The sequence below is a fragment of the Dipodomys merriami genome, unplaced genomic scaffold, assembly GCF_024711535.1.
Source record: "Dipodomys merriami isolate MVZ:Mamm:240054 unplaced genomic scaffold, mDipMer1.0.p SCAF_17, whole genome shotgun sequence".
Classification (NCBI taxonomy): Eukaryota; Metazoa; Chordata; class Mammalia; order Rodentia; family Heteromyidae; genus Dipodomys; species Dipodomys merriami.
This window is the reverse complement of record NW_027203048.1, coordinates 22380999-22405131: the sequence shown is the minus strand read 5'-3', so window position 1 is coordinate 22405131 and position 24133 is coordinate 22380999. Positions and strand designations below refer to the sequence as shown.

The following is a 24133-nucleotide window of genomic DNA, read 5'->3' as shown; positions in this document are numbered from 1 at the left end:
ATTAATGTCTTATGAGTTTGTTTGAATGTGTGGACAAGATGTTCTGTGGCAGATCTGTTCTTGGAAGAAACCCTGTAAGAGGTCAATCTTGTAATATAAGCAGATAGTGGTATAGATTTCTGTCTGTATTAAGTAAGCAAACATCATTGTGACTCATTCATTTCATTGTAGGAAGTATGCAGGTTGCCTTTTTTTCCCCTACTAAATTACAACAAATAACCTTTCTGTCATTTGAAGATCTTAAGACTCTGTAGGCAACCAGTGTTAACAGTTTTTTAAAATAAATCTTTTTCGTTGTTGTTGTTGGTGGTGGTGGTCATGGGGCTTGAACTCAGAGGGTCTGGGTGCTATCCCTGAGCTCTTCAACTCAAGGCTAGCACTCTACCACCTGAGCCACAGTGCCACTTCCAATTTTGAGGTCATTAATTGGAGATAAGACAGCCTGGGCTGTCTTTGAACTGTGAGCATCAGATCTCAGCCTCCTGAGTAGCTAGGATTACAAGCATAAGGCACCAGTGAACAGCTCATAAAATGAATATTAATAGTAACCAACATTTATTAGTGATTATTTCACATATACTTTCTCATTTAATCCTTGGTGAAGCTGTGAGATAGGTACTGTTATCATCCATTATACATTCTAGATGAAGAAACTAGGGTTTGTACAAGTTGACCTGTCAAAGGCCACAAAGTCGTAAGAACTGAGCCAACCAGAGTCTTGAGCTTAGAACTGTAAACACCCAATCCCCTCTTCATGGGAGGATTTGTATGTCTTAAGTGCAACTTCTTAACAGAAGACATGCTAGACATACTGTTTGCTCTTGTTTTTTATATTCATACCTGAAAGATAATTCAGTGTCAACACATCTAGGTAGTTCTGTTAATTGGTAAACAGTTTCTTTACGCCAAGTAAGACTATTATTTTCATGATCTTCAAGAATAAAAACCAGTTACACCCATTACTAAATTAGACCCCATCCTATTCTATAAGTGTAATAAAAGCAAAGAAGATAAATGAAATTAATGCCCATATATATTTTTTCTCCCCCACCCCTTTATTTATTTATTTAAATAAATAAATTTATTTAAATAAATAAATAAAGACTCAGGGTCTAGGTGCTTTCTCTTAGCTTTTTGCTTAAGGCTAGTAGTGCTCTACCACTTGAGCCACAGCTCTATTTGTGGCTTTTTATTTTTATTTTTTGTAGTTTATTTGAAGATAAGATTCTCATGGACTTTCTTGCTTGGACTGGCTTCAAACCACAATTCTCAGATCTCAGCCTCTTGAATCACTAGAATTATAGTTATGAGCCACGGGCACTTAGCTGATTTCTTTTTTTTTTTTCTTTTTCTTTTTCTCTTTTGGTCCTGGGGATTGAACCCAGGATGTTGCAATTGCTAGACAAGCAGTTTGCCACTAAGCTACATCCCAGCCCCCACCTGATTTCTGTCTCATAATTCCCAAAGTTCCTTCATGATTTTGATAATAATTGGACAACAATTGCATAGGTTGTTGGCAGGTCAATGGGTTAGTTCTACTGGATGAATTTGATGACCTTTAGAAATTAATTCCTTCCTGATCTGACCCAGTCTGGCTCAGGGTAGTTCAGTCTCTTGTAATTCTTTCTGTGCTGGTGTGTTTATGTTCATTTTTCTGTCAAAGGACAAATGTTATGGTAACCACAAGGTCCTGTTGCATGTTTGTGCTGTGTCCTTATTATATCAGCTAGAGTTGAGTATTGTTCAGAATAATAGAACAGTCAGCAGGAGTACTTTCTTACCTTAAGTCTTGTTGGGCAAAAGTGCCATAATTTTGCTTGGTTCTTTGGTAATAAAAAAAAGAAGCTGTGCTTCTCAGAAGACACTTCAGTAATGAATGTAGCTTTCTTATTTTGGTTGAGTAAACTCTAGATTATTAGAAATATCTTCTCAAACAATCCCATTTCTCTTAGCATGACTTAACAATATGGTTGTATTTTTTGTTTTGGTGGAAACCTTTGATTAATGTTAGCTGTGGGGAAAAAGCTATCTGCTTAGTTTATGAACTTTTTGTGTAAACAAAATTTGTTAAGTATTCAGAGAAATTATATGTATATAACATAAGTTATATATATTTGTATATAATCCTATATTATGTATGCAGTACAGAAGACACTGAATAACCCAAAACTTTCTCTTGGGGGAACCAGTAGCTATATTCTACAAAAAGTAGATGTAGAGGGAGTCTCAGAATGTTCTTTAACAGCTTTGTTGATAAATTCACTTAGGATACTCTTCATGTATTTAAAGTGTATATAAGTCATTGATTAGTGTATTCACAGAGCTGTGCAGCCATTAGCACAATTTAATTTTAGAACATCATGCAGCCCTCCTCAGCTTTATTAACACTCACTCCTATTCCACTCTGCTTCTGCTGTTTCCAGCCCTAGGCAACCACTAATCTACCTTTGTCTCTAGATGGTTTGTCTCTTCTGGACATTTCATGTAAATGGAACCATGTAGTATGTGATCTTTGGTGTCTGGCTTCCTTCACTTAGTATTAATGTCTCACGTATCAGTATGTCATTCTTCTTTGTTGCTTCAAGTGGGATAATAGCCATTTTTATGTGTGTTTTAAAAAAAATATTGGCAAAGTGTTAGCCACAGTAAATATACAGCTCATTGATAATTCAAATATAAAAATCCCTTTGGAATTTCCAGAGTTCCTTTTTTCCGCATGGAGTTTTAAATACCTGATATGATTGGTCTTTCAGGAGTAAACTCTTCTGAGATGAATAGCTGGTCAATCTCTAGGGAACTTCAAAAACATTACAGAAAATTTCATTCATAGGGTTTTTACTATTTTTATTGGTGTGTGTTATCGAAGGGAATTGTTTATTGATCTGGAACTTGCCACAAGATTTCATTGTTGCCTTGTTTTTAAAAATAGGCATTATTAGCATCTGAACCAAAGAAAGGCAAGATGGATTTGTTAAAAATAACAATGAAAGAGTTACTCTCTTTGGCTGGGCCTACAGAAGACTCACGGAGCACAGTCCCCCAGGTAATAATGGAAATATAGCTTTCTTTTTTTTTTTTTTTTTTTTTTTTTGTCGGTCATGGGGCTTGAACTCTGGGCCTGGGCGCTGTCCTTCAGCTCTTCAGCTCAAGGCGAGTGCTCTACCACTTGAGCTACAGCGCCACTTCCGGTTTTCTGGTGGTTTATTTGAGATAGGAGTCTCACGGTCTCTCCTGCCCGGGCTGGCTTTGAACCGCGATCCTCAGATCTCAGCCTCCTGAGTAGCTAGGATTACAGGCGTGAGCCACCAGCGCCCGGCTTAATATAGCTTTCTTGATATGAAGGCAATGGTTTTTAAATCTGGGCTGTAAGTTGGTTAAAAAGAAGCATCTGCTGAAGATACAGAGCTCTTGAAGGTAGGCTAATGTTTGAATTTTATATGAAAAAAAAATTATAAGTTGTTTTGATTTTTCCTGATCACAAAATGAACTATTACTTTGGTTGACATATGTTGATAAAAATTATTAGTTTTAAAACTAATGCAAATATACAACTGATACAGCATATTGTAATAGTATTTATATTGCATCTAAAATTTTGAAAATGAATATTCAGTCTAACTTTAAAACTTTGAGTTGATAAGACTTATAATTCAGCAATTGAATCTTTTCCTAAAATATAATACCTTACTGTGGTGCATTCACAGTTATGTTTAATCACCTTTACTCACTACTTATATATGAAATGGGGTTAAACATGCCTCATGGGTTGACTCTACTACTAAGTTGTAAATAATACTTCTTGTACCTTGTAGTCTTGACATTCTCACTGTTTCCCAATGGTGGGTGGCCCATGCTTAGTCAGACAGACAGTTGTAGTTTACAATTAAGCATAATACCTTACTGTGGTTTTATTCCAGAGCCTGTGATAGGTGTTAAAGATGAGCCCAGGGACAAAATATAACCAAACTAGAATGAAAAATTATGTTTATTAATATGTGTATATAGTGGTCAATGAGAATGAGATTTCTGCATTATCTCTAAGCAGTTGTACAAAAGGTTTCAATTCAATATGTCATTTTATGAGTACGATGCATCTTGATCAATGTCATCCTTTCCATCATTAATTTAAATTTAAACATTTAGTCTTTTTTTTTTTTTTTTTTTTTTGTCAGTCGTGGGGCCTGAGCTCTGGGCCTGGGTGCTGTCCCTCAGCATTTCAGCTCAAGGCTAGCGTTCTATCACTTGAGCCACAGTGCCACTTCTGGCCTTTTCTGCTTATGTGGTGCTAAGGAATCGAACCCAGGACCTCATGCATACAAGGCAAGCACTCTACCACTGAACCACCTTCCCAGCCCCCTAAACATTTAGTCTTTGACCAATTTTCCCACTATCTTCTTATAGTTTATCTGTTTTGAGTTTTTGGTTAGTCATGGGGCTTGAATTTGGGTCCTTGGCACTGTCTCTGAGCTCTTTATGCTCAAGGCTAGTGCATACCATTTTGAGCCACAGCACCACTTCCGGTTTTCTAGAGGTTAATTGGAGATAAGAGTCTCACTTTCTTGCCCAGGCTAGCTTTGAACCTCAATCCTCAGACCTCAGCTTCTTGAGTAGCTAGGATAAAAGGTATGAGATACCAGCACCTGGCTATTTATTATTATTATTGTATATCTTTGATATACGTCATTGTGCAAAAAAAAAGTACAGTAACAAGCAACTTTGAAATTAATTCAAATTTAAGGAACATTATAGATAGAGTTACATACATAGTCAGTTCGTTGCTATCTTATTCCCTTTCCTTCTTAGGGTCACAAACTCAACTAGTATTTATTATTTTTCTACATTTTTGCCATCTTTTACATGATCCACATACTATTTTTTAAGATTAGTAAGCTCCAGTTCATTTTCATTTCTGAACAGTTTTAAAAATGTGCGCATTTAGCTAAATTCTGGTGGCTTAATCCTGTAAACTTAGATATTCAGGAGGGTGATATAAGAGAATTTTGATTTAAAGCTTGCCCAAGCAGAAGCATCTGTGAGACACTGTCTCTAAAATGAACAGCAATATTTAGGGCTGTTACAGAGAGATATGTCATGTTTCCTGCCATTCTTTTGATTTCCTGTATTTTGTTCTTTTTTTCTTTTCCTGTGTTTACTAAATTGATCTTCTAGTGATTTTTGTATGATGTGTTTCTTTGATTTTTATTGTTTTCTTCAGGTTGTATTCCTCCCTTTAAAATTCTTTGTAATGCTGGTTTAGTAATCATGAATTCCTTTAATTTTTGTTTTTGCTATTCAGAAGAATAGCAGATTGGATCAAAAACAAGATCCATCCAATATATTCTGTTTTGGATTATTTTTGAATTGGGTAAAGCTTTCACTATTTACATTATTTTTAAAATATATTACCTGTATGTCACATTTATTGAATAAATGAATGATATTAATATGATCTTTGATAAAAGAATTCAGATATAGACATTTGCACACAATAACATAAAGAACCATCAAGAATGTCATAAATGCTGTCAATCTAACATTTTAGAAAATAGCCCTATTGAAAAAGGAGAACAAGAGGAGTGGGGGGGGAGGAGGAGGAAGAGGAAGAAAAGGAGGAGGAAGAGGAGGAAGAGGACAAGGGGAGGAAGGAGGAGGGGGGAGGAGGAAGAAGAGGAGGAGGAAGAGAGAAAGAGGAGGAAGAAGAGGAGGGAGGTACAGTCCCAAGCATAGGGTCTTTCTTTCTTCCACCCACCCCCCCCAAAAAAAAAGAACAGCAAAAAGCTGGGCTGGAGGTGTTACTCAGCAGTATAGCATAAGCAAAGCAAGTATAAGACTGATTTCAAACTCTAGTACCACCAAAATAAACTTAAAAAAATTTTAAATCGAACCTATTTTTAGCCTAGTTGCATTCTGATCAGAGAATATAAGATAGTGGTTATTTGGTATTTATTGAGGCTTTATGTGTGGCTAGGTTTTAAGTCATTTAAAACACACACACACGCACGCACGCACGTGCGCGTTCTCAAATCTGAAATACTAGCTACTCAAGAAGCTGAAATCTGAGGATCACAGTACAAAGCCAGCTTGGGCAGAAAAGTCCATGAGATCTTGTCTCCATTTAATCACCCAAAAGCCAGAAGTAGAACCATCGCTCAAATTAGTAATGCACAAGGCTTAAGAAAAAAAAAAAAATCAGTTACGGTGCCCAGATCCCGAGTTCAAGTCCCAGGACCAGCACCAAAAAAAAAAGTTCTTGAAAGGATATGATATTTTATTTGATAGGTTCAGGATTCTGCATATATCCACCTGATCAAGCTTCTTTTTATTTCATTGTTCAAATATTACTAACAGTTTTAATTTTATATTATTTAGTGTTTTTAGTGCATTTCATTTATGAATTATTTGTGTCTTTGTACAATTTTATTTACAGGTTTAGAGTTACCATAGTTTTATGCCCACTACTAATTTTGAACTTCTTGTTTTAGGTTCATGCTTTAAATATCCTTAGAGCCTTGTTCAGAGATACACGTTTGGGAGAAAACATTATTCCTTATGTTGCTGATGGAGCCAAGGCTGCAATTCTGGGTTTTACATCACCAGTGTGGGCAGTGAGTATTTGCCATTTATTTTCATTAATTTAATTGTGCTTCTGAGTAGGTTTAAATAAACTGACCTGCCAATGGATGGTCAAATACATCATTTATATTTATGTATGTTTGTATATATATATATATATATATATATATATATATATATATATATATATATACACACACACACACACACATATATATATATATGCATCTATATATGTATATATATGATAGTGTATTTTGATATATATATCATATATATACATATATACATGTATATATATGATAGTGTATTTCGCTAGAGACTTTTTTTGGTCATGGGGCTTGAACTCTGTGCCTGGGCGCTATCCCTCAGATCTTCAGCTCAAGGCTCGCACTCTACCACTTGAGCCACAGTGCCACTTCTGGTTTTCTGGTGGTTTATTGGAGATAAGAGTTTCATGGACTTCCTTGCCTGGGCTGGCTTTGAACCGAGATCCTCAGATCTCAGCCTCCTGAGTAGTTAGGATTACAGGTGTGAGCCACCGGCACCCAGCTAGAGACTTTTTCTAAGGGATAAATCCTTAGATTAAGCTACATACTGATGTTTTTATATTTTATGGTTTGTCTCATTTGTTGGTTTACTGACTTATTTTAGTAGTTGGTTTAAAGTTTACAATATTTATATTTTGGGATTTGAATTTCTGACTCATATTCCCACTCTACTTTTTTGCTCACTGCTGGCACTCTACCACTTGAGTCTTGTTCTAGTCTGTGTGTGTGTTTGTGTGTGCTTGTTCTAGTCTGGCTGTGTGTGTATGTGTGTTTGTGTGTGCGCGTATCAGTACTAGTGATTGAACTCAGAGTCTGGGTGCTGTCCCTTAGCTTTTAAGCTTAAGGCTAGTGGTCTACTACTTGAGCCACAGCTCCACATCCTGCATTTTGGTGGTTGAGGTTAAGAGTCTCATGAACATTCCTGCCCAGGTTGGCTTAGAGCATGAACCTCAAATCTCAGCTCCCTGAGTAGTTAGGATTACAGGTATGAACTACTGGCACCTGGTTCTAGTCTAACAATTGTTTAATTGGAGATGGAGTTTCATGACTTTTCTGCTCAGGTTGGGTTTGAACTAAGATCTCTAGGTCTCAGCCTCTTAAATAGCTAGAATTACAACTGTGAGCTACCAGTACCTGGCTATAATATATATCTTTATCTTACTACAGCCTACTTTCAAGCGATAGTATACAAACTCAAGAACTTAGTAATAGTATACTTCTGTTTTTCTCCAGTTTTTGTGCAGTTATTGCTATGCATTTTGTATTTATGTGTGTTGTAAACACACACTAGGTTAATACCTTTGTTTAAACAATTGATTTTCTTTTTAATTTACTGCTTTAATCATTTCTACGTATACAAAATTCAGTGCTTAATATTAACATACATCATCATTGTACCTTTGTTACCATGCCACACAGAAGATCTGTACCTGCTAAACACTTAACTCTTCATCTTTTACTCCTCAATCCTCTGTAATCTCAGTTCTACTTTCTGCCTCTATGAATTTACTTGGTCTAATATACTTGTTCTTAGTGGAATCATGAAATAGTTTCCCCTTTGTTTGGCATATTTTACTTAGAATAATGTCCTTAAGGTTCATCTACATTGTAGGATATATCAGAAATTTTATTCTCTTTTAAGGTTGGATAATATTCCATCATATGTATATACTATCTTTTCTTTACTCATCTGTTGATAGACATTTAGGTTGTTTTCATTTTTTACTAGTTATAAGTAATGCAGCAATGATGATGTCACAAAAGTTACCTTAGTCGCTGCTTTCAGTTCATATATCATATGGTAGGTGTAACTTAGTGTAACTTTCTGGAGAGTCATCACCAATTTTCTACAGCAGCAATGCACTTTTATACTTATCAGCAATGTATAAGAGTTCCAGTTTCTTTACATATCTTAGTCTCTCTCTCTCTCTCTCTCTCTCTCTCTCTCTCTCTCTCTCTCTCTCTCTCTATATATATATATATATATATATATATTATGTTTTTGTTTTTTTTTTGATCAGCATGGGGCTTAAACTTGGAGTCTGGGAGCTTAGCTCTTTGTTCTCAAGGCTAGCACTATACCACTTTGAACCACAGTGCCACTTCCAGTTTTCTGATGGTTAATTGGAGAAGAGTCTCACAGACTTTCCTGCCTGAGCTGGCTTTGAACTGTGATCCTCAGATCTCAGCCTCCTGAGTAGCTAGGATTATAGGCATTAGCCACCAGGGCCTGGTTTTATTCTACTTCTGATTTGTGTTCTGTAAATAATTTAGTTTATTGATCTAGAAGCGGAATAATTCTTTATTATTGTGATGTGCCTTTCTTTTTGTATTTATATATTAAGTACTACAAATATCTTCTGCCAAAAGTTGAAAACTCAAATACAGAGCATTAAAATGGAACAATTTAAGTACTAAGTCATTTTCCTTTGTTTTATGATCACTCTGCAGAAACCTTTTGATTCAATACCATGTACACTTTGTTATATTTTAAAAGTTTTCAATAGTTTCTTACATGATTACTGGGGGAAGGGGACCCAAAGATTTTTGTTTGCTTTGTTTTTCATGTCATTGTATCCTTTAGAATAGAGGCAAAATATCCTGTGGTTTATAGGTGTTGAGTGTAACTTACAAAAAACAAAAACAAAAAATGGTGGCTCATGTCTATAATCCTAGCTACTCAGGATGCTGAGATCTGAGGATTATGGTACAGAGCCAGCCCAGGCAGGAAAGTCTGTGAGACTCTTACCTCTAAGTAACTACCAGAAAACTGGAAGTGGCACTGTAGAGTGCTAGCCTTCTAGTCTTGAGCAAAAGTGCTCAGGGACTACACCCAGGCAGTGAGTTCAGACCCTTGTGACACACACACACACACACACACACACACACACACACACACACACAGTGAGTTCAAACCCTTGTGACACACACACACACACACAACACCCTATCTGACAAAGGGAAAGGAAAAAAAACAAGATCTGAAGTCTGCAGAATGGAATATTTGCTAGAAAGGCAAGCTTTCCAATAAGTGATATGCACATGGCATTTCCTACCTAAATAGTAAGCCTCTAAATGATAATTAGTCTATTGCAGTGTAAGCCAAAGACAGACACTTCCTGAAATGAATAATTCACAAGGTTACTCAGAAAACTAGACGTCTTCCTGTCAGAGACACAGACTTCTGGAATTCTGTCTAGGAGTATTACATGGTGACTCTTGAGGACATAGTGTTTCCCTTTTGCATTTACAGGAAGCAGAACAGTACCTGCATACAGTCAGTTCAGTCAGAGGTAAGGAATGTGATTCAATCATAAGGAAAATGAAAGATCATCAAACTGACTCCCAACAATATCTCTATTGTTTTCTTCAGCTAATTCCAGATAATACAATAGGTTTCTGTAAAAAGGCTTCATGAGATTAAAACCTGCTGATTTTTCAAACTTTTGTTTATACTCAAAGTTTTAGAAATGAATGACCTTTTTTTAAAAAAAAAAAAAAGAAAAGAGTAATTTTGAGGACCCTACACATAATATATGCTCCTGCACAAAATTTGAAAATAAAAGCATAGTAAGAAGTGTAAGAGCCATCTGTTATAGCACTATCCAGATATCTTCTTAATGTATTTTCTTCCCCCATGTTATTTTTATTTGTTAATTCTAGCTGTGTACACACACACACACACACACACACACACACACACACACACACACACACACACACACACACACACACACACACACACACACACACACACACACACACACACACACACACACAGAAAAGGCTACACACATAATTCTGTGTAATTTTCTTATAATCTTTTTTTTTTTTTTTGTGCTGGTACTAGGGCTTGAACTTGCATTTTCACTGGGCTCTTTTGCTCACTTCTGCCTTTACTTCTGGCTTTTTGCTAGTTGATTAAAGATAAGAATTTCAAGGGTTTTCCTGCCCTACCCTGCTTCAAACAGTGATTCTCAGATCTCAGCCACTCAGGTAGCTAGGATTATAGACATCAGCCACTAGTGTCTCCGATCTCAGTCTCTCAGGTACTTAGGCTTATAATCTTCCTTTTTAACACTGGTTATAAAGGAATCTTTTGCTTCTGTTACTGTGTTTGTTTTACTAGACAAAATGTAGCTATTATGGTCCATATGGTCTGTGTTTTTATTTTATCATAGTTATATTGCCTTTCCTTTTCTATTTTCTCTCTTCTCCCTCTTTCTCCTTCTCAGTCTCCCTCTCCTTTTCCTTCTTTCATTTATGTACATTTGCATTGCTGGGAATCAAAGCCAGGCCTCATACATACTAAGCAAATATCTACCTCTAGCTATATCTCAGATCTTCTTTTTGTGTTGATGGGATTTCTGGGAAGGGAAGATGTCTTTATCAGGTCATCTGAAACCTAGTAGTCTGGGGGCTATTTGAGTAAATTGTGTAGGAAATATTCAAGAGTCAATACTGATGAAGTAACAAGATGGATTGATTTGCTGTTTGGGAGATATTAGGCGGGGCACAGAGTAGGACTTGTTGTCTTACTGTAGAATTAATCTCCTTAACTGTTCAATTTTAGGATTGCATTGCTATTTTTGGGTGATTTGTGCTGTTGTATCTCTAAAATCACTTCTTAGGCTTCTGTGAATAAATGGAGGTCTGGGTTTTTAGTGGAGAGGTTAGTGGCTAATAGGACAAATGTGGCTGACACTGTTTTATTTGGCTTCCATCATGGTTTTCCACCCTTTAATTTGTTGCCAGCATTTCAAAATAGTGAGATTTCACATAAAAGTCAGTGTTTTTGGATTTTTTTTTTTTCAAAAGGGAAAAGCAGAAGATGTGACAACACTTGTTTTATCTTCCCTATGGCAAAGAGTCTGCTGAATCTGAAACACTAGCTCCGTTGCTCAGTGCAACAGAAGCATTTCTGTTCCCAATTCTTATGGTAGTTGTTTCAGGAAGTTGTTTTCTAAATCTTGCATTATTACTTTGGATGACCTTTCAGCTTATATTGCTAGTTAACATACCATATGATGATACCTACCTAATGAGAATTTAAGTTCTGTGATGGCAGAACTATGCATTTTCTATTTCTGGGTGTTTTCCATAGTGCTTTGCACACTGAAGAGGAGTCAATAGTACCTACCTACACATTTCTACCTGATTTTAAAAACCAGTTGTGGAATTTCAATAATACTAGAATATTCAAGACATCTTTATGAAATTTCATCTTAAAACATTGGTTTGGAAATAATTCTAGTTCATTCTTAGCCTTTGTGTGTTTTTTTGTTTTGTTTTGTTTTTTCTTTTTCTGTGAGAAAGAAATCTTTCTTTGTAACCCAGGCCTCAAATTCAGGATCTCCTACCTCAGTCTCATAAGTACTTGGATTATAGTGTAATATACAGTATAAGATTATAGTATAATATATAGCACCATGTTTGACTCTCATTTACTATTATTCATCAGCCATCTCATATAACTGTAGGGTTAATATTACTTGGTTACTGCCATTATGAGGTTAATAAACAACATCTTAAATATTAATTATTTTTGGCTGTATTCATTACATGAATCTTATTTAGGGTGGGGGGTAATTGTTTTGGGATTTGAATTCAGGGCCTGGTGCTGTCACTGTACCATTTGAGACACATCCACAGCCCATTACTTAGATTCTTTAAAATATTAAAAGTATTTTCTCGGGCTGGGAAGGTGGCTCAGTGCTTGAGTGGCTCAGTGGTAGAGTGCTTGCCTTGTATGCATGAGGCCCTGGGTTCGATTCCTCAGCACTACATAAGCAGAAAAAGCCGGAAGTAGAACGCTAGCTTTGAGCTGAAGAGCTGAGGGACATCGCCCCACGACCAACAAATAAATTAGAAGAACTAGGTCTTTCCTAGAGTATTCATTGTCCAGAAGGATTATGTGATGATTCAAGTACAGACGTCATGAAAACAATGGATAATATTAGAAGTATAGGAAGAAGTGTGTTATATATATATTCAGATTGTACAGCTCAATTTAAGAGAAGCTGTTGAATCAATTACTATAAAGGTTTTTGTAGAAGTGGTCTTAGTTTCTGAACAAAAACATTTAGTCCAATTGGGTAATGGTTTTGAATATATAGTTTAAACATTATAAATATTGATTTCATGCCATGAGTGTTTAACTGTGTGTTTATTTTTACATTAGGTAAGAAATTCATCCACACTTCTCTTTAGTTCCTTGATCACTAGAATATTTGGTGTTAAAAGAAGAAAGGATGAACTTTCCAAAACAAATAGGTAAGTTCCATTTAATGTTAACTTTATCTTTATATGATACTGTACTAACCAAAAACAATTTGTCAAAATTCTGCTTAATTTGCAAGGTGCCAGAGGCTTACTTATAATCTTAGCTACTCAAGAGACTAAGATCTGAGGATCGAGGTTCAGCCCTAGCCTGGGCAAGAAAGTCTATGAGACTCTTCTCTCCAATTAACTACCAGAAAAGCTAAAAGTAGAGCTGTGGCTCAAGTTGTAGAGTGATAGCTTTGAGCAAAATACCTTCTCAGGAACAGATCTCAGGCCCCAAGACCAACACCAAATTAAAACAAAAGCAAAAATATCCATAAAAATACTATAGCAATTAACCTATGCTGCCAAATTTTAGGCCCTTAGAGCAACTATTTAGTAAGTCAACCTTTCAAAATACAGCAAGGTAGCAAGGGCTGAAAAGCAGACTTGTTCCTTAGTATATTAACTAAAGTTATTTTCTTCTTTATTTTCTTCTATATGTTTTTCAAGTATTTCAGAATTCTTTCTTTCTCTTTCTTTCTTTCTTTCTTTCTTTCTTTCTTTCTTTCTTTCTTTCTTCTTTCTTTCTTTCTTTCTTTCTTTCTTTCTTTCTTTCTTTCTTTCTTTCTTTCTTTCTTTCTTTCTTTCTTTCTTTCTTTCTTTCTTTCTTTCTTTCTTTCTTTCTTTTCTTTCTTCTTTTTGTCAGGTGTGGGGCTTGAACTCTGGGCCTGGGCATTGTCCCTGAGCTCTTCAGCTCAAGGCAAGTGCTCTATCACTTGAATCACAACAGTATCACATCTTCCTGCCCTGGCTGGCTTTGAACCCCAATCCTCAGATCTCAGCCTCCTGAGTAGCTAGCATTACAGGAATGAGCCACTGGGGCCTGGTCTAATCTACTTTTTCTGGCGTGTGTGCCTTAGTTGGAGTTTATTTGTGATTTTCTTTTTTTTTTTGGTCCGGTGGTGGGGCCTGAACTCTGGGCCTGGGCGCGCTGTCCCTCAGCTCTTCAGCTCAAGGCTAGCGCTCTACCACTTGTGAGCCACAGCGCCACTTACGGCTTTTTTTTTTTTCTGCTTATGTGGTGCTGAGGAATCGAACTCAGGGCCTCATGCATGCAAGGCAATTGCTCTACCACTGAGCCACCTTCCCAGCCCTATTTGTGATTTTCTTATCAGAATGACTTCCAGATTACCTTTTCCTTGAGCTCTCTTGGGGAAACAGATTTTGGTCACCTACAAGTAAATAATACTTGCTACTTTTGGTATTTAGTTTACTCTCTTAATGTTTTTTTATATAATATCCAGAAGAAAGCTTATGGAACAATTTGATAATGAATATTTTTTAATATATAATATAACAAATTGTTCTTAAGGAAGTTTTGTTTTTTTTTTTTTTTTTTTTTTTTTTTTTTTTTTTTTTTTTTTTTTTTTTTTTGTCGGTCGTGGGGCTTGAACTCTGGGCCTGGGCGATGTCCCTCAGCTCTTCAGCTCAAGGCGAGCGCTCTACCACTTGAGCTACAGCGCCACTTCCGGTTTTCTGGTGGTTTATTGGAGATAGGAGTCTCACGGTCTCTCCTGCCCGGGCTGGCTTTGAACCGCGATCCTCAGATCTCAGCCTCCTGAGTAGCTAGGATTACAGGCGTGAGCCACCAGCGCCCGGCAAGGAAGTTTTTAATAGTTTTCCCTACTTAGCAGTTCAGTGGGCTTGAAGTTGTTAACACTAGATGTCACTGTCGCTGCATGTTTAATTTAACTTTGAGCCTCATCTAAGTCTAAAGACCTTTCTCTTGAGACTTAGATAAAAAATTCAGAACCATTTCCTCTCCTGCCTAAAAAAGTTTGCATGCTTCACCTTTAGGTTTAGACTGTTGTTTATTAAATACATTTTTATGTGATGGACATAACTGTTAGAAATTTAAAATAATATGAAGTAATTATATGACAAGCTGGCAGCAATTTTAGTAAAGCCCACTGTGTTAGTTCTGAATTGTCATTTAAATAGCTACTTATCACCCTATAACATTCACCAAATATTTTAAAGGAAGGTAACTGGCTTTAAGTATAAATCCCCTGAGTATATACAGGAAATACCAGGGAATTTTTCTTCTTTTAGAGCATAGTTTTAAAACAAAACATTACTTCTTAAGAAGGATGATTATAATTTTTTACTTTTTAGTCTGTTTTTAAGGTAATTCTTCCTGACAGTAACTTAGAGTTACTATTTGTTTTCCTTTTGTGCTAATAATTCTATAATGTGCTATGGTTTAAAATATTTGGGCCATGTTATAGGCCCTAATAAGTAGTGATATAAATATTAGATTGTCAAACAAGTAAAACTAGTATTTGAAGCTGACTTGAAAATGAAGATGTGCTTTTTTTCTCTTTCATTTATGGTTTGTTTGTGTTCAGTTTGAAATAGATTCTTGCTCTATAGTCCAAGTTGACCACAGACTTGTGATCTGCCTGCCCTAACTTCTCTAGTACTAGAATTGCAGGTGTATGCTACCACACCTTTCTTCCCTTTTAGTTTTATGAAGAGACTGCATATATAAGAAAATGATCAGATTTATTTCATTTAGATTGCATCTGAGAGAGAGTAGTGGTGTAGGGCAATGTTTCTTTTTGCCAGAAAAGATGCAAGTCTAAATCCAAACTCTGGATATTCTCTCCCATTCCTCTCCCTCCTTCCCTCCCCCTTTTTCTTTCTCTCTCGTGTGTGCACTCTCTCTCTCTCTCTCTCTCTCTCTCTCTCTCTCTCTCTCTCTCTCTCTCTCTCTCTCTCTCTCTCTCTCTCTGTCTCTCTCTGTCTCTGTCTCTCTACTCCATTAGAAATTCATTTACTGCTGGGTGCTTGTAATCCTACCTAGTTAGGAGGCTAAGATCTGAGGATTGACGTTGGAAGCCAGCTAGGGCAGACTCTTGTTTCTAATTAACTACTCAAAAAAAGGTGGAAGTGAAGCTGTGGTTCAAGTGATAAAGCACTAGCCTTAAGCAAGAAAGCCAATGGATAGTATTCAGGCCCTGAATTCAAGTCCTAGGACCAGCACTCACACATATACACACACACAAAATTACTTTTCTTTGAATAAAACAGATTGCAAAATGACAGCTTTCCTAGAAAGAGGGAAGCAGAATGTTTGTTTAATTCCTTGAATAAAATTAAATAGTAAAATGAAGGAAACAGAATGTTAATAATTTATTTGGATTTGATAAACATTTTTGGTAAGAGTCCTTATCTCAGTAATCTGAAGATTAATATATGACATCACCTATATAGGTTACTGTTTGTCTTTTTAATCTTAGAAAAATATACTTCTTGGCAGCACTCATTAGATTTTCTGCATAAAACTTATTTCTTAAATTTGCAATTGTTTGTGACAATTCTTCTGCTTTAGTGGTTTATTTGTTTATGTCTCTTTGTTGAAATACTAATCCCCTAAGGGTAGAAACATTTCCATCTATTTCTTGTATATATAATGAGCACTTTAAGAATGCTAGAAATGATGGCTTGTAGATTGGTTACTTAGTGATAAAATAATTAACTTCAGGACAGTTAAATTTGATTTCACAACTGAAGATGGTCCTGCATACAATCTTGCAAACGTATGCTTTTGATCAGAAAGGAATTGGACATAAAAAGAACATCTGGCTTTTCCATCTACTGGGGAAAAAAATATCTCTCGGAGTAAACAAACTTTGTTTCTAGGCATTTTGCTGCCACTGGAGATGACCTTAATAGTCTCATTTATCTACTCTGCACTTCAGTTTCTCCAGCTACGTGTCAGGAACAATAAGATCTAGACCCTGCCCTATGGGATTTGTGAACATAAAACAAACTATCAGATGTTTATTTTCTACTCGAAGTCCTAAGCAATTAGAGATATGATGTGCTATTTCTCTCTGCCAATGTTTCTGATATGGTACTCATTCATTTGTCTTAGAGTTAGGTTGAACTTTCTATGGCCAATATTGGAGTTAGTATTTTGCTATTTTTTATTTACCTGTTGCCTTGCATATAGAGTCTGACATATAGGAGGCATACATATAGTGTCTGATATATAGGAGGACATACTTGCTTCATGAATATTCAAATTTTGTTATGAGAGAGACAGTCAGAAATCTGATTTCTGTTTCTACCTTTTGTACCCTGATAGTCATGATGACCAACTGAGACAAGTTACTTATCCTCTCTGCGCTTTTAGTGTATCTTCCGTAAAGTAGGAGGTTTGGACTAGCTTTGGCTCACTCTTAAAATACCAAGCTCAAAATATGTCACTAGAATTACAAATTTGGTTAAGTGCAGTATTTCTCTGTCCCCAAAATGATACTTTTCTAGTAGGAATTAAGAAGTTCCCTTTACATATATAAAGGAAAGAACCTCCCTCTTTGTAAGTATGTAGTGTACTCACATATAAAAATCAATTCAAACTGTATTAAAGCCTTTAAGACTTCAAACTCTAAAACTACTACAGGAATAAGAATAAGAATTGATATATAGGATTGTATCAAATTCTACTTCTGCATGTCAAAGGCAACATTTGCTAGAATGAAGAGACAACCCATAGAATGGTAGAAAAACCTTTGCAAAGTATTCTTTGAAGAAAGAACTAATATCTAGACTATATAAAGAGCTCAAAAAAACTAAACACCTAAAGAACAAATAATCCATTAAGTGAGTGAGCAAATAAATTGAACCAACAGTTCTCAAAAGAAGTACAAATGGCAAATAAATACCTGAAGACTTTGAACATCTTTAGCCATAAAGGAAATGCAAATCAGACCGACACTTACATTTCATCTCATCCTAGTCAGAATGATCAAGAAAACAGCGACAAATTCTAGTGAGGATGTGGGGAAAGAAAGATCCCTTAAGCATAATTGGTGGGAATGTAAATTAGTATAGCTACTATGGAAAACCCTATGAGAGTTCCTCAAGAAACTAACAGTGGAACTACCATATAATTCTCTATAATACTATTGGGCATATATCTGAAAGAATGTAAGTCAACATACAATAGAGGTACCTGAACATTTAGGTTTAGCCAAATAATAAAATCAAAATCAGCCTAAGTACCCAACAACCAATGAGGAGACATATATGTGTGTGAATATAGTCTTTTATATGTGTAATATCAGTTATAAAAAATGAAATTATGAGCCAGGTGCCGGTGGCTGGTGCCTGTAATCCTAGCTACTCAGGAGGCTGAGATCTGAGGATCAGGGTTCAAAGCCAGCCTGGGCAGAAAAGTCCGTGAAACTCTTATCTCCAATAAACCACTAGAAAACTGGAAGTGGCACTGTGGCTCAAGCGATAGAGCACTCACCTTGAGCTGAAGAGCTGAGGGATAGCACCCAAGCCCAGAGTTCAAGCCCCACGACCGACAAAAGAAAGAAAGAAAGAAATTACATTGTTTGTAGGAAAGTGGATATAATTGAAAACTATTATGTTGAACAAGATAAGCTCAGAAAGACAAATACATAGGGTTTTTGTTTTTGCTTATAAGTGGAATCTAGACCTTAAAAAAGACAATTACAGAAGGGGGACTTTTGTTGTGTTTTAATCTGTAAGTAGTTGTATAAACAAAATGGGGACTTTTGGGGTTAGGAATCTACAAGAAGAGGGAGGGAGAAAAGAGAGGATGATAGGGTTGAATATGCTCTAAGTAAAGAAAGTAGCACAAAGAAACCCACTAAAAGTCTTTGAAAATCAACAAAGGAGAAAGGGGGTTAAGAAAGAATAGAGGAGATGAATTTGATCAAAGTGCATCATATGTATGTATGTATAATTAATCTTCGCTAATAACAACATTTTAGAAAGTATGTAGGATATACTTGTAATGATTGAACTTTTGAGCCATCGGTCTTGTTCTAGGTATATTCTTTGGATTGTGAAGAATTAAACATGTTTTACTTGTATATTCTTCTTTTGTATAGTCTCCGTTTGTTTGTATATTTCTCCTTTTGTGTGTTCTCCTTTTGCCAGCCCAGCCTGGCTACAGACAGGACCTCCAGATCTTCCTGCCTCAGCCTTCCAAATGCTAGGATCACAGGTATGTTCCATCATGCCTGGCACTTAGGTATTTTAAAAGAAATACGTTATTTTAATTTTTTTTCCAGTCTTAGAGCTTGAACTCAGGGCCTAAGAACTGTCCCTGAGCTTCTTTTGCTCAAGGCTTGCACTCTACCACTTGAGCCACAGCGCCACTTCTGGCTTTTTCTGTTTATGTGGTACTGAGGAATCAAACCCAGGGCTTCATGCATGCTAGGCAAGCACTCTACCACTAAGCTATATTCCAAGCCCCATTATTTTAATTTTTAAAAATGCCTTTCTTTTCTGTTTGTTGCCATTTAACTGACTTGACCTGACAGAGTGAATAATTGAGTCTCTGTAAAATCAGAGCCAGCATAAATCTGTGATCTGGGGAATAGGCTGTACTTGAACAATAGCCTTCACCAGCATGTCAGCAGGCTTACCTTGCTAGCACTACTACTTAACTCTAGGTATTCCTTTTGTTTCTATATGTATTACCATCCAACAAGGCTAGTCACAGATACATGGCAAGTGTCAATATGTAGCAGCCTGAAAAGCTTTACTGTTGTCTTCTTGGATTGTCTGTCTGCCTTACTAAGAAGTAGTCATACTATGCTCTATGTACAGAGCTACAATGTACATTAGGATTGCTTTTGCATTTTTCCATGTTGATGCCAAATTCATGGCAGGCACTCATCATGAACTCAGTGTCAACATGTGAAAATAATTGAGGGATAGAACTTCTATGCTACTCAAGGACCATTGCAGTTCAGCTAGGGAGACAAAAATTGTTACTGTGAATCAGAAAAGGATAGAAAACACTATATACAAGCACCACACAGTGTGATATGGGTGATATGGAAGAATTGAACTTAGTATTTGAGAAGTAAAGTTTCTTTAAAAGCTTAGAGGTTGAATAGATTTGGAATACATGGGAACAGATTTAAAAGGCGAAACAGTAATAATCTTGTTTATTATGTTGTTATGTGCAGATTTATTATTCTCGTTTAAAAGAGCTAATGTTAATTAATTTGGTTAAGGTTGTCTTATAGTACCATTTACGAACAAAATGTGTTTGTAAAACCATTATTAGGTCCAAATAAAATTTCACTGACTATGTTTAGAGATGTTGAAATTATTTTATTTTTCTAGATATAAATGACAGAATTATTTTTAATATTTTAGTATTTTTGTTATTAGTTATTCTTTTTAATACCTTAGTGTTGTACATTTGAGAGGATCATCCTAAGGGAAGCCGAGCATCCTGCCTACAGGCAGGTTTTTAATCAATTTCCAGACAGACTGGCTTGTTTCCAGTTCTACACAGTTTTTTGAAGAGATTCCACAGTTTCTTTGGTTACAACTCCATTGTTTAAGAAAGAATTGAGTTTCCAAAACTAAAAGTGAGAGTTGTCGGGCAATTGGATTTCTATGTTTTAAAGAACGTAATTCTTAGAATTCAGAATTTTGGGTTTTTTTGCTTTGAACTACATAGTAGCTGCAGCAAGCACCTATTTGCCCAAACTGAAAATGAGAATTTTCTTTGTAGCCAGGATAATCTTAACATTTTCAGACCTATGAATTCTCATCTTTTCTATTGAATATTCATTTGTTCTATTTTCAGTCTGGAATATATGCTCTGCTAGGTATTGGGATGCAGAGAAGAATCATGAATACTCTGTGACCTTAGAGAACTGACAATCCTGGATATGGCAGTTGGCTTTTTTGCTGCAGCCTGTTCTGTTGTTGGCACCTTAATGAACTCCTTGTGAGGGAGACAGAATCTTCATCTCACAGGAGTTGGTGACCAAGGTATGCAGAAAGTGTCATGATGAGAACACAAATCACCCTCCATGTGCAGAGAACACACCAACACACAGCTCTTAGGACTGTAAGTCACTTTTCTATAGATTTTACTTTGTCAGGCTGTGAGTAATGAGCTATTTCACCCAGTGTTTGATCATGTTATTAATAGTTTGATTATATCATTAATACTGATTATGCAGTTTTGGGTTGTGGGATTTTTTGTTGTTGTTGTTTTTATTTTTTTTCTTTCTTTTAACTTGGTGAGCACCCTCCTCCCCCCACAGTTTTCATCTAGAGATAAAAATACCGTATACTTTCCTGTGTTGAGCTGGGCACCGGTGGCTCACCCCTGTAATCCTAGCTATTCAGGAGGCTGAGATCTGAGGATCACGGTTCAAAGCCAACCTAGGCAGGAAAAGTTGGTGAGACTCATCACCAATAAACCACTCAGTCAGATCTTTAAAATGAGACTAACATTTATTATTATTTGCTTTTATACTTGAAAGAATATAATAAATTGTCTAATCCTGTTCTCATTTTGCAGATGTGAAAATGGGGGTACAGAAAAGTCAAGTGATTGCTCAACTCCATAACACTAGTGCTGATCATTTTTCTTAGCTTAATGAATTAGCTGTTTATTTAGAATTGAAGTTTCTACTAGCAATTTTATTAGTTCAGATTCAAATGATCCTAATGTAGAATATGGAGAGACATTTTACTTGTCATAAAATTGTAAATATTATGAATGATTTAAAATCAAGAACGCTGGTCTGAAGATGTTATGTTTTCCAGAGATATTTGTAGAGCATTCAATCTGAAGACAGAAGGAAAATACAAGTCTTATATAACCCTTGTTGAGAAATTTTCAAAATCAAATGAAGTTATGATATGCAGACAAACTGATCTACAGATTGTTTTATGTTTCAAGTTTTTGTTCATTCTTAGGTTCATGGATTATAGGTAGGAAAACCACAAATAAAAATTTTAACTAAGAAGAAGTTCTTAAAAAGAAGTTTGTTCATGAACTTGAAGTAGGAGTTAGTTATTGTGTTCTTAAATATTGACTCTTGCATGGACCAAATAATCTCTGTTAAGTTCTGCTTCAGGCGATTGCCTTCTTAATAACCAAGGCATTGTTGTTTTCGTTTCAGCATGTCCTGTGGAATTTGGCAATGTATGCATCCTCTTTTTGCATCTTAAGAAAAGCATGAGTCAATATATTTTTCTTAGCTTTTGTATTTTTGTAGCTTATATTTTATATGAGCTAGACTAATATAATGTAATACTAGGATTACATAATTTGTCAAGTTTGCTTCTAAGACTATGAGATAAAGTCTTCATTTATCAGTGGGTTTACAGTCAGTATTTATTGCTCATCACTATACATTTAGAGAAATACCACAGAACTATTTTCCAAATGAGATGAAAGAGTCAAGGAGGTTAAAACTGGAGGGAACAGTTTCTTTGGAACTTTGACAATTTTTTAAAATTCAGAACTTAGTTTTTATAACTATTAGTTTTAGTAGTACTAGTATATTTTTTTTAATTCCAGGAATTTTCAACTAGTATTGTTATACACTGAACTTTTAAAATAAAATATGATCAATAAAGTTTTTTGTTGAATATTTATCATATACCTTGGCACTCGTAAATAAAAACAACATTTATGATATGGCCTTGAATTTTGAGGAGTTTATTGTTTATTGAGAGATCAGACTGACTTGTCAAATAGCTTAAGAAACATCATCCAACTCTGTGGATGAGGTCAGGCCTCAGGGAGGGAAAGAATGGTCAGATTTGGATAAGTAGAGAGGAGGCTGCTGTATATTGGATTATATTGCATAAATGGACATGGAGTGAACGAAAGTTAGATGATAAATGAGACTAGGACAGAGAGCATAGTGGAAGTCTTCACCATTCATTTCTAAGGCAAAGATTCATTGATTGCTTATTTCATGTGGACACTGCATTAGGTCTTAGGGCTATATCCCTGAGTAAAAGAGACCTATTAAGGAGACTGGTTTTTTAATTTTACATGGCATTCTATTTAGAATCTGCTGTTTTATAAGGAGAAGGGTACTTTCTGTTTTTCCAAAGGACTGATTTTTGGAATGGGGAAAATAGTGCTTATAGCACTGATGATGAACTGATCAACAAATTGAATCCCTAATCTGCAAGACTGTGGCCAGTCATGTGTCTGTCTATTTCTGTGTGTTTGGATATATGTGGGGAGTAGATAGTAGGCCGTTAGGTCACTATTACCATCTCCCTTTTGATTTAATTGTTACTTTTCCCTGAGGCTTCAACTTTTTAAGGAAATCAAAGATGTTCTTTCAATGGTATTCTCTTGTTTGATTATTTAACAATAATGCAGCAGCCTGGTTTTTAATGTTTTATCATTGTGAATGTATAATGGTGTAGTGGTGGCATAAATAATTTCTGTGGGCTACCTACTTATAGTGCCATCATTTATCTATCGTTGGAGAAAATGTATTTTAGTTGCCATATGACTATAACTCATAGCCTTTCTACAGATAGACTTAGCATTAGTAAATATTCAATTATATATATATATCTGTCTATCTATCTATCTATCTATCTATCTATCTATCTATCTATCTATCTATTCAGTGTTTTTAACCTTTCCCATTTCGGCTGGCTACCTTTGAAGCCATGCCCTCATGTACAGCCAAACTGATTGTCTTGCCATTTAAACTGAATTCCATGGAATCCATGGCTTTTTCTGTGGACATTTTTTTTCCCGCTAGAAGCCTCTTCTTGACCCTCTTCCCCATTAAGTTGACGTTTAATGATTTTCATGCTCTTGTGCTTAAGATAACTGTTCTGTCTTTTTTAAATCACAATAGCAGAAGGCATCATGTTACTTGGTTTATTTTAATCTGCAGTGACATTGTGTGTGTGGTCTAATATCTGCCAGTAAATATATTAACAATTAATATTAATTAAATAATAATAACTAATTAAGTGCCAGACTTAGTGCTAGGCCCCAAAGGATTCAAGAACAGTCCACTCTTAGGGAACATACAGTATGCATGCAATAAAACAAACCAAAACAAAAATTAGCAGGCACAGAATAATCTAGGATCAGGATCTTAATATGAAAGTGGAAAGAAGAAGAAATTATTACTGAGAATCAAGTAGTATCCTATTTTGTAAGATAACCCAAGAATTCATCATTTGTTTTTTTTTTTTTTCCTTTTAACTATTGAGGTTGAACCAGGGCCTTGTGCTTACTAGGCTGTTTGTCTAATACCTTGAGCCATGTCCCTAGACCCTTTGTGTTTTAATTATTTCTCAGAAAGGATCTTTTGGTTTTGCCTGTTGTTGGCCTCAGATTACCATCTTTCTATCTATGGCCTCTGGAGTAACTGGGATTATAGGCTTGAGCC

General features: G+C 35.8%; 1 protein-coding gene across 4 annotated transcripts in view; it reads left to right on the top strand.

Moving 5' to 3' along the window:
• The window catches only part of Thada (THADA armadillo repeat containing), a 351130-nt gene that overhangs the window by 108356 nt on the left and 218641 nt on the right, over positions 1-24133 (top strand). For all 4 annotated transcript variants that reach the window (XM_070025487.1, XM_070025484.1, XM_070025486.1 and 1 more), the window contains 3 exons: positions 2930-3043; positions 6483-6605; positions 12805-12896. In XM_070025487.1, the coding sequence (XP_069881588.1) occupies positions 2930-3043; positions 6483-6605; positions 12805-12896 (329 nt within the window). The remainder of the gene's footprint in view (positions 1-2929; positions 3044-6482; positions 6606-12804; positions 12897-24133) is intronic.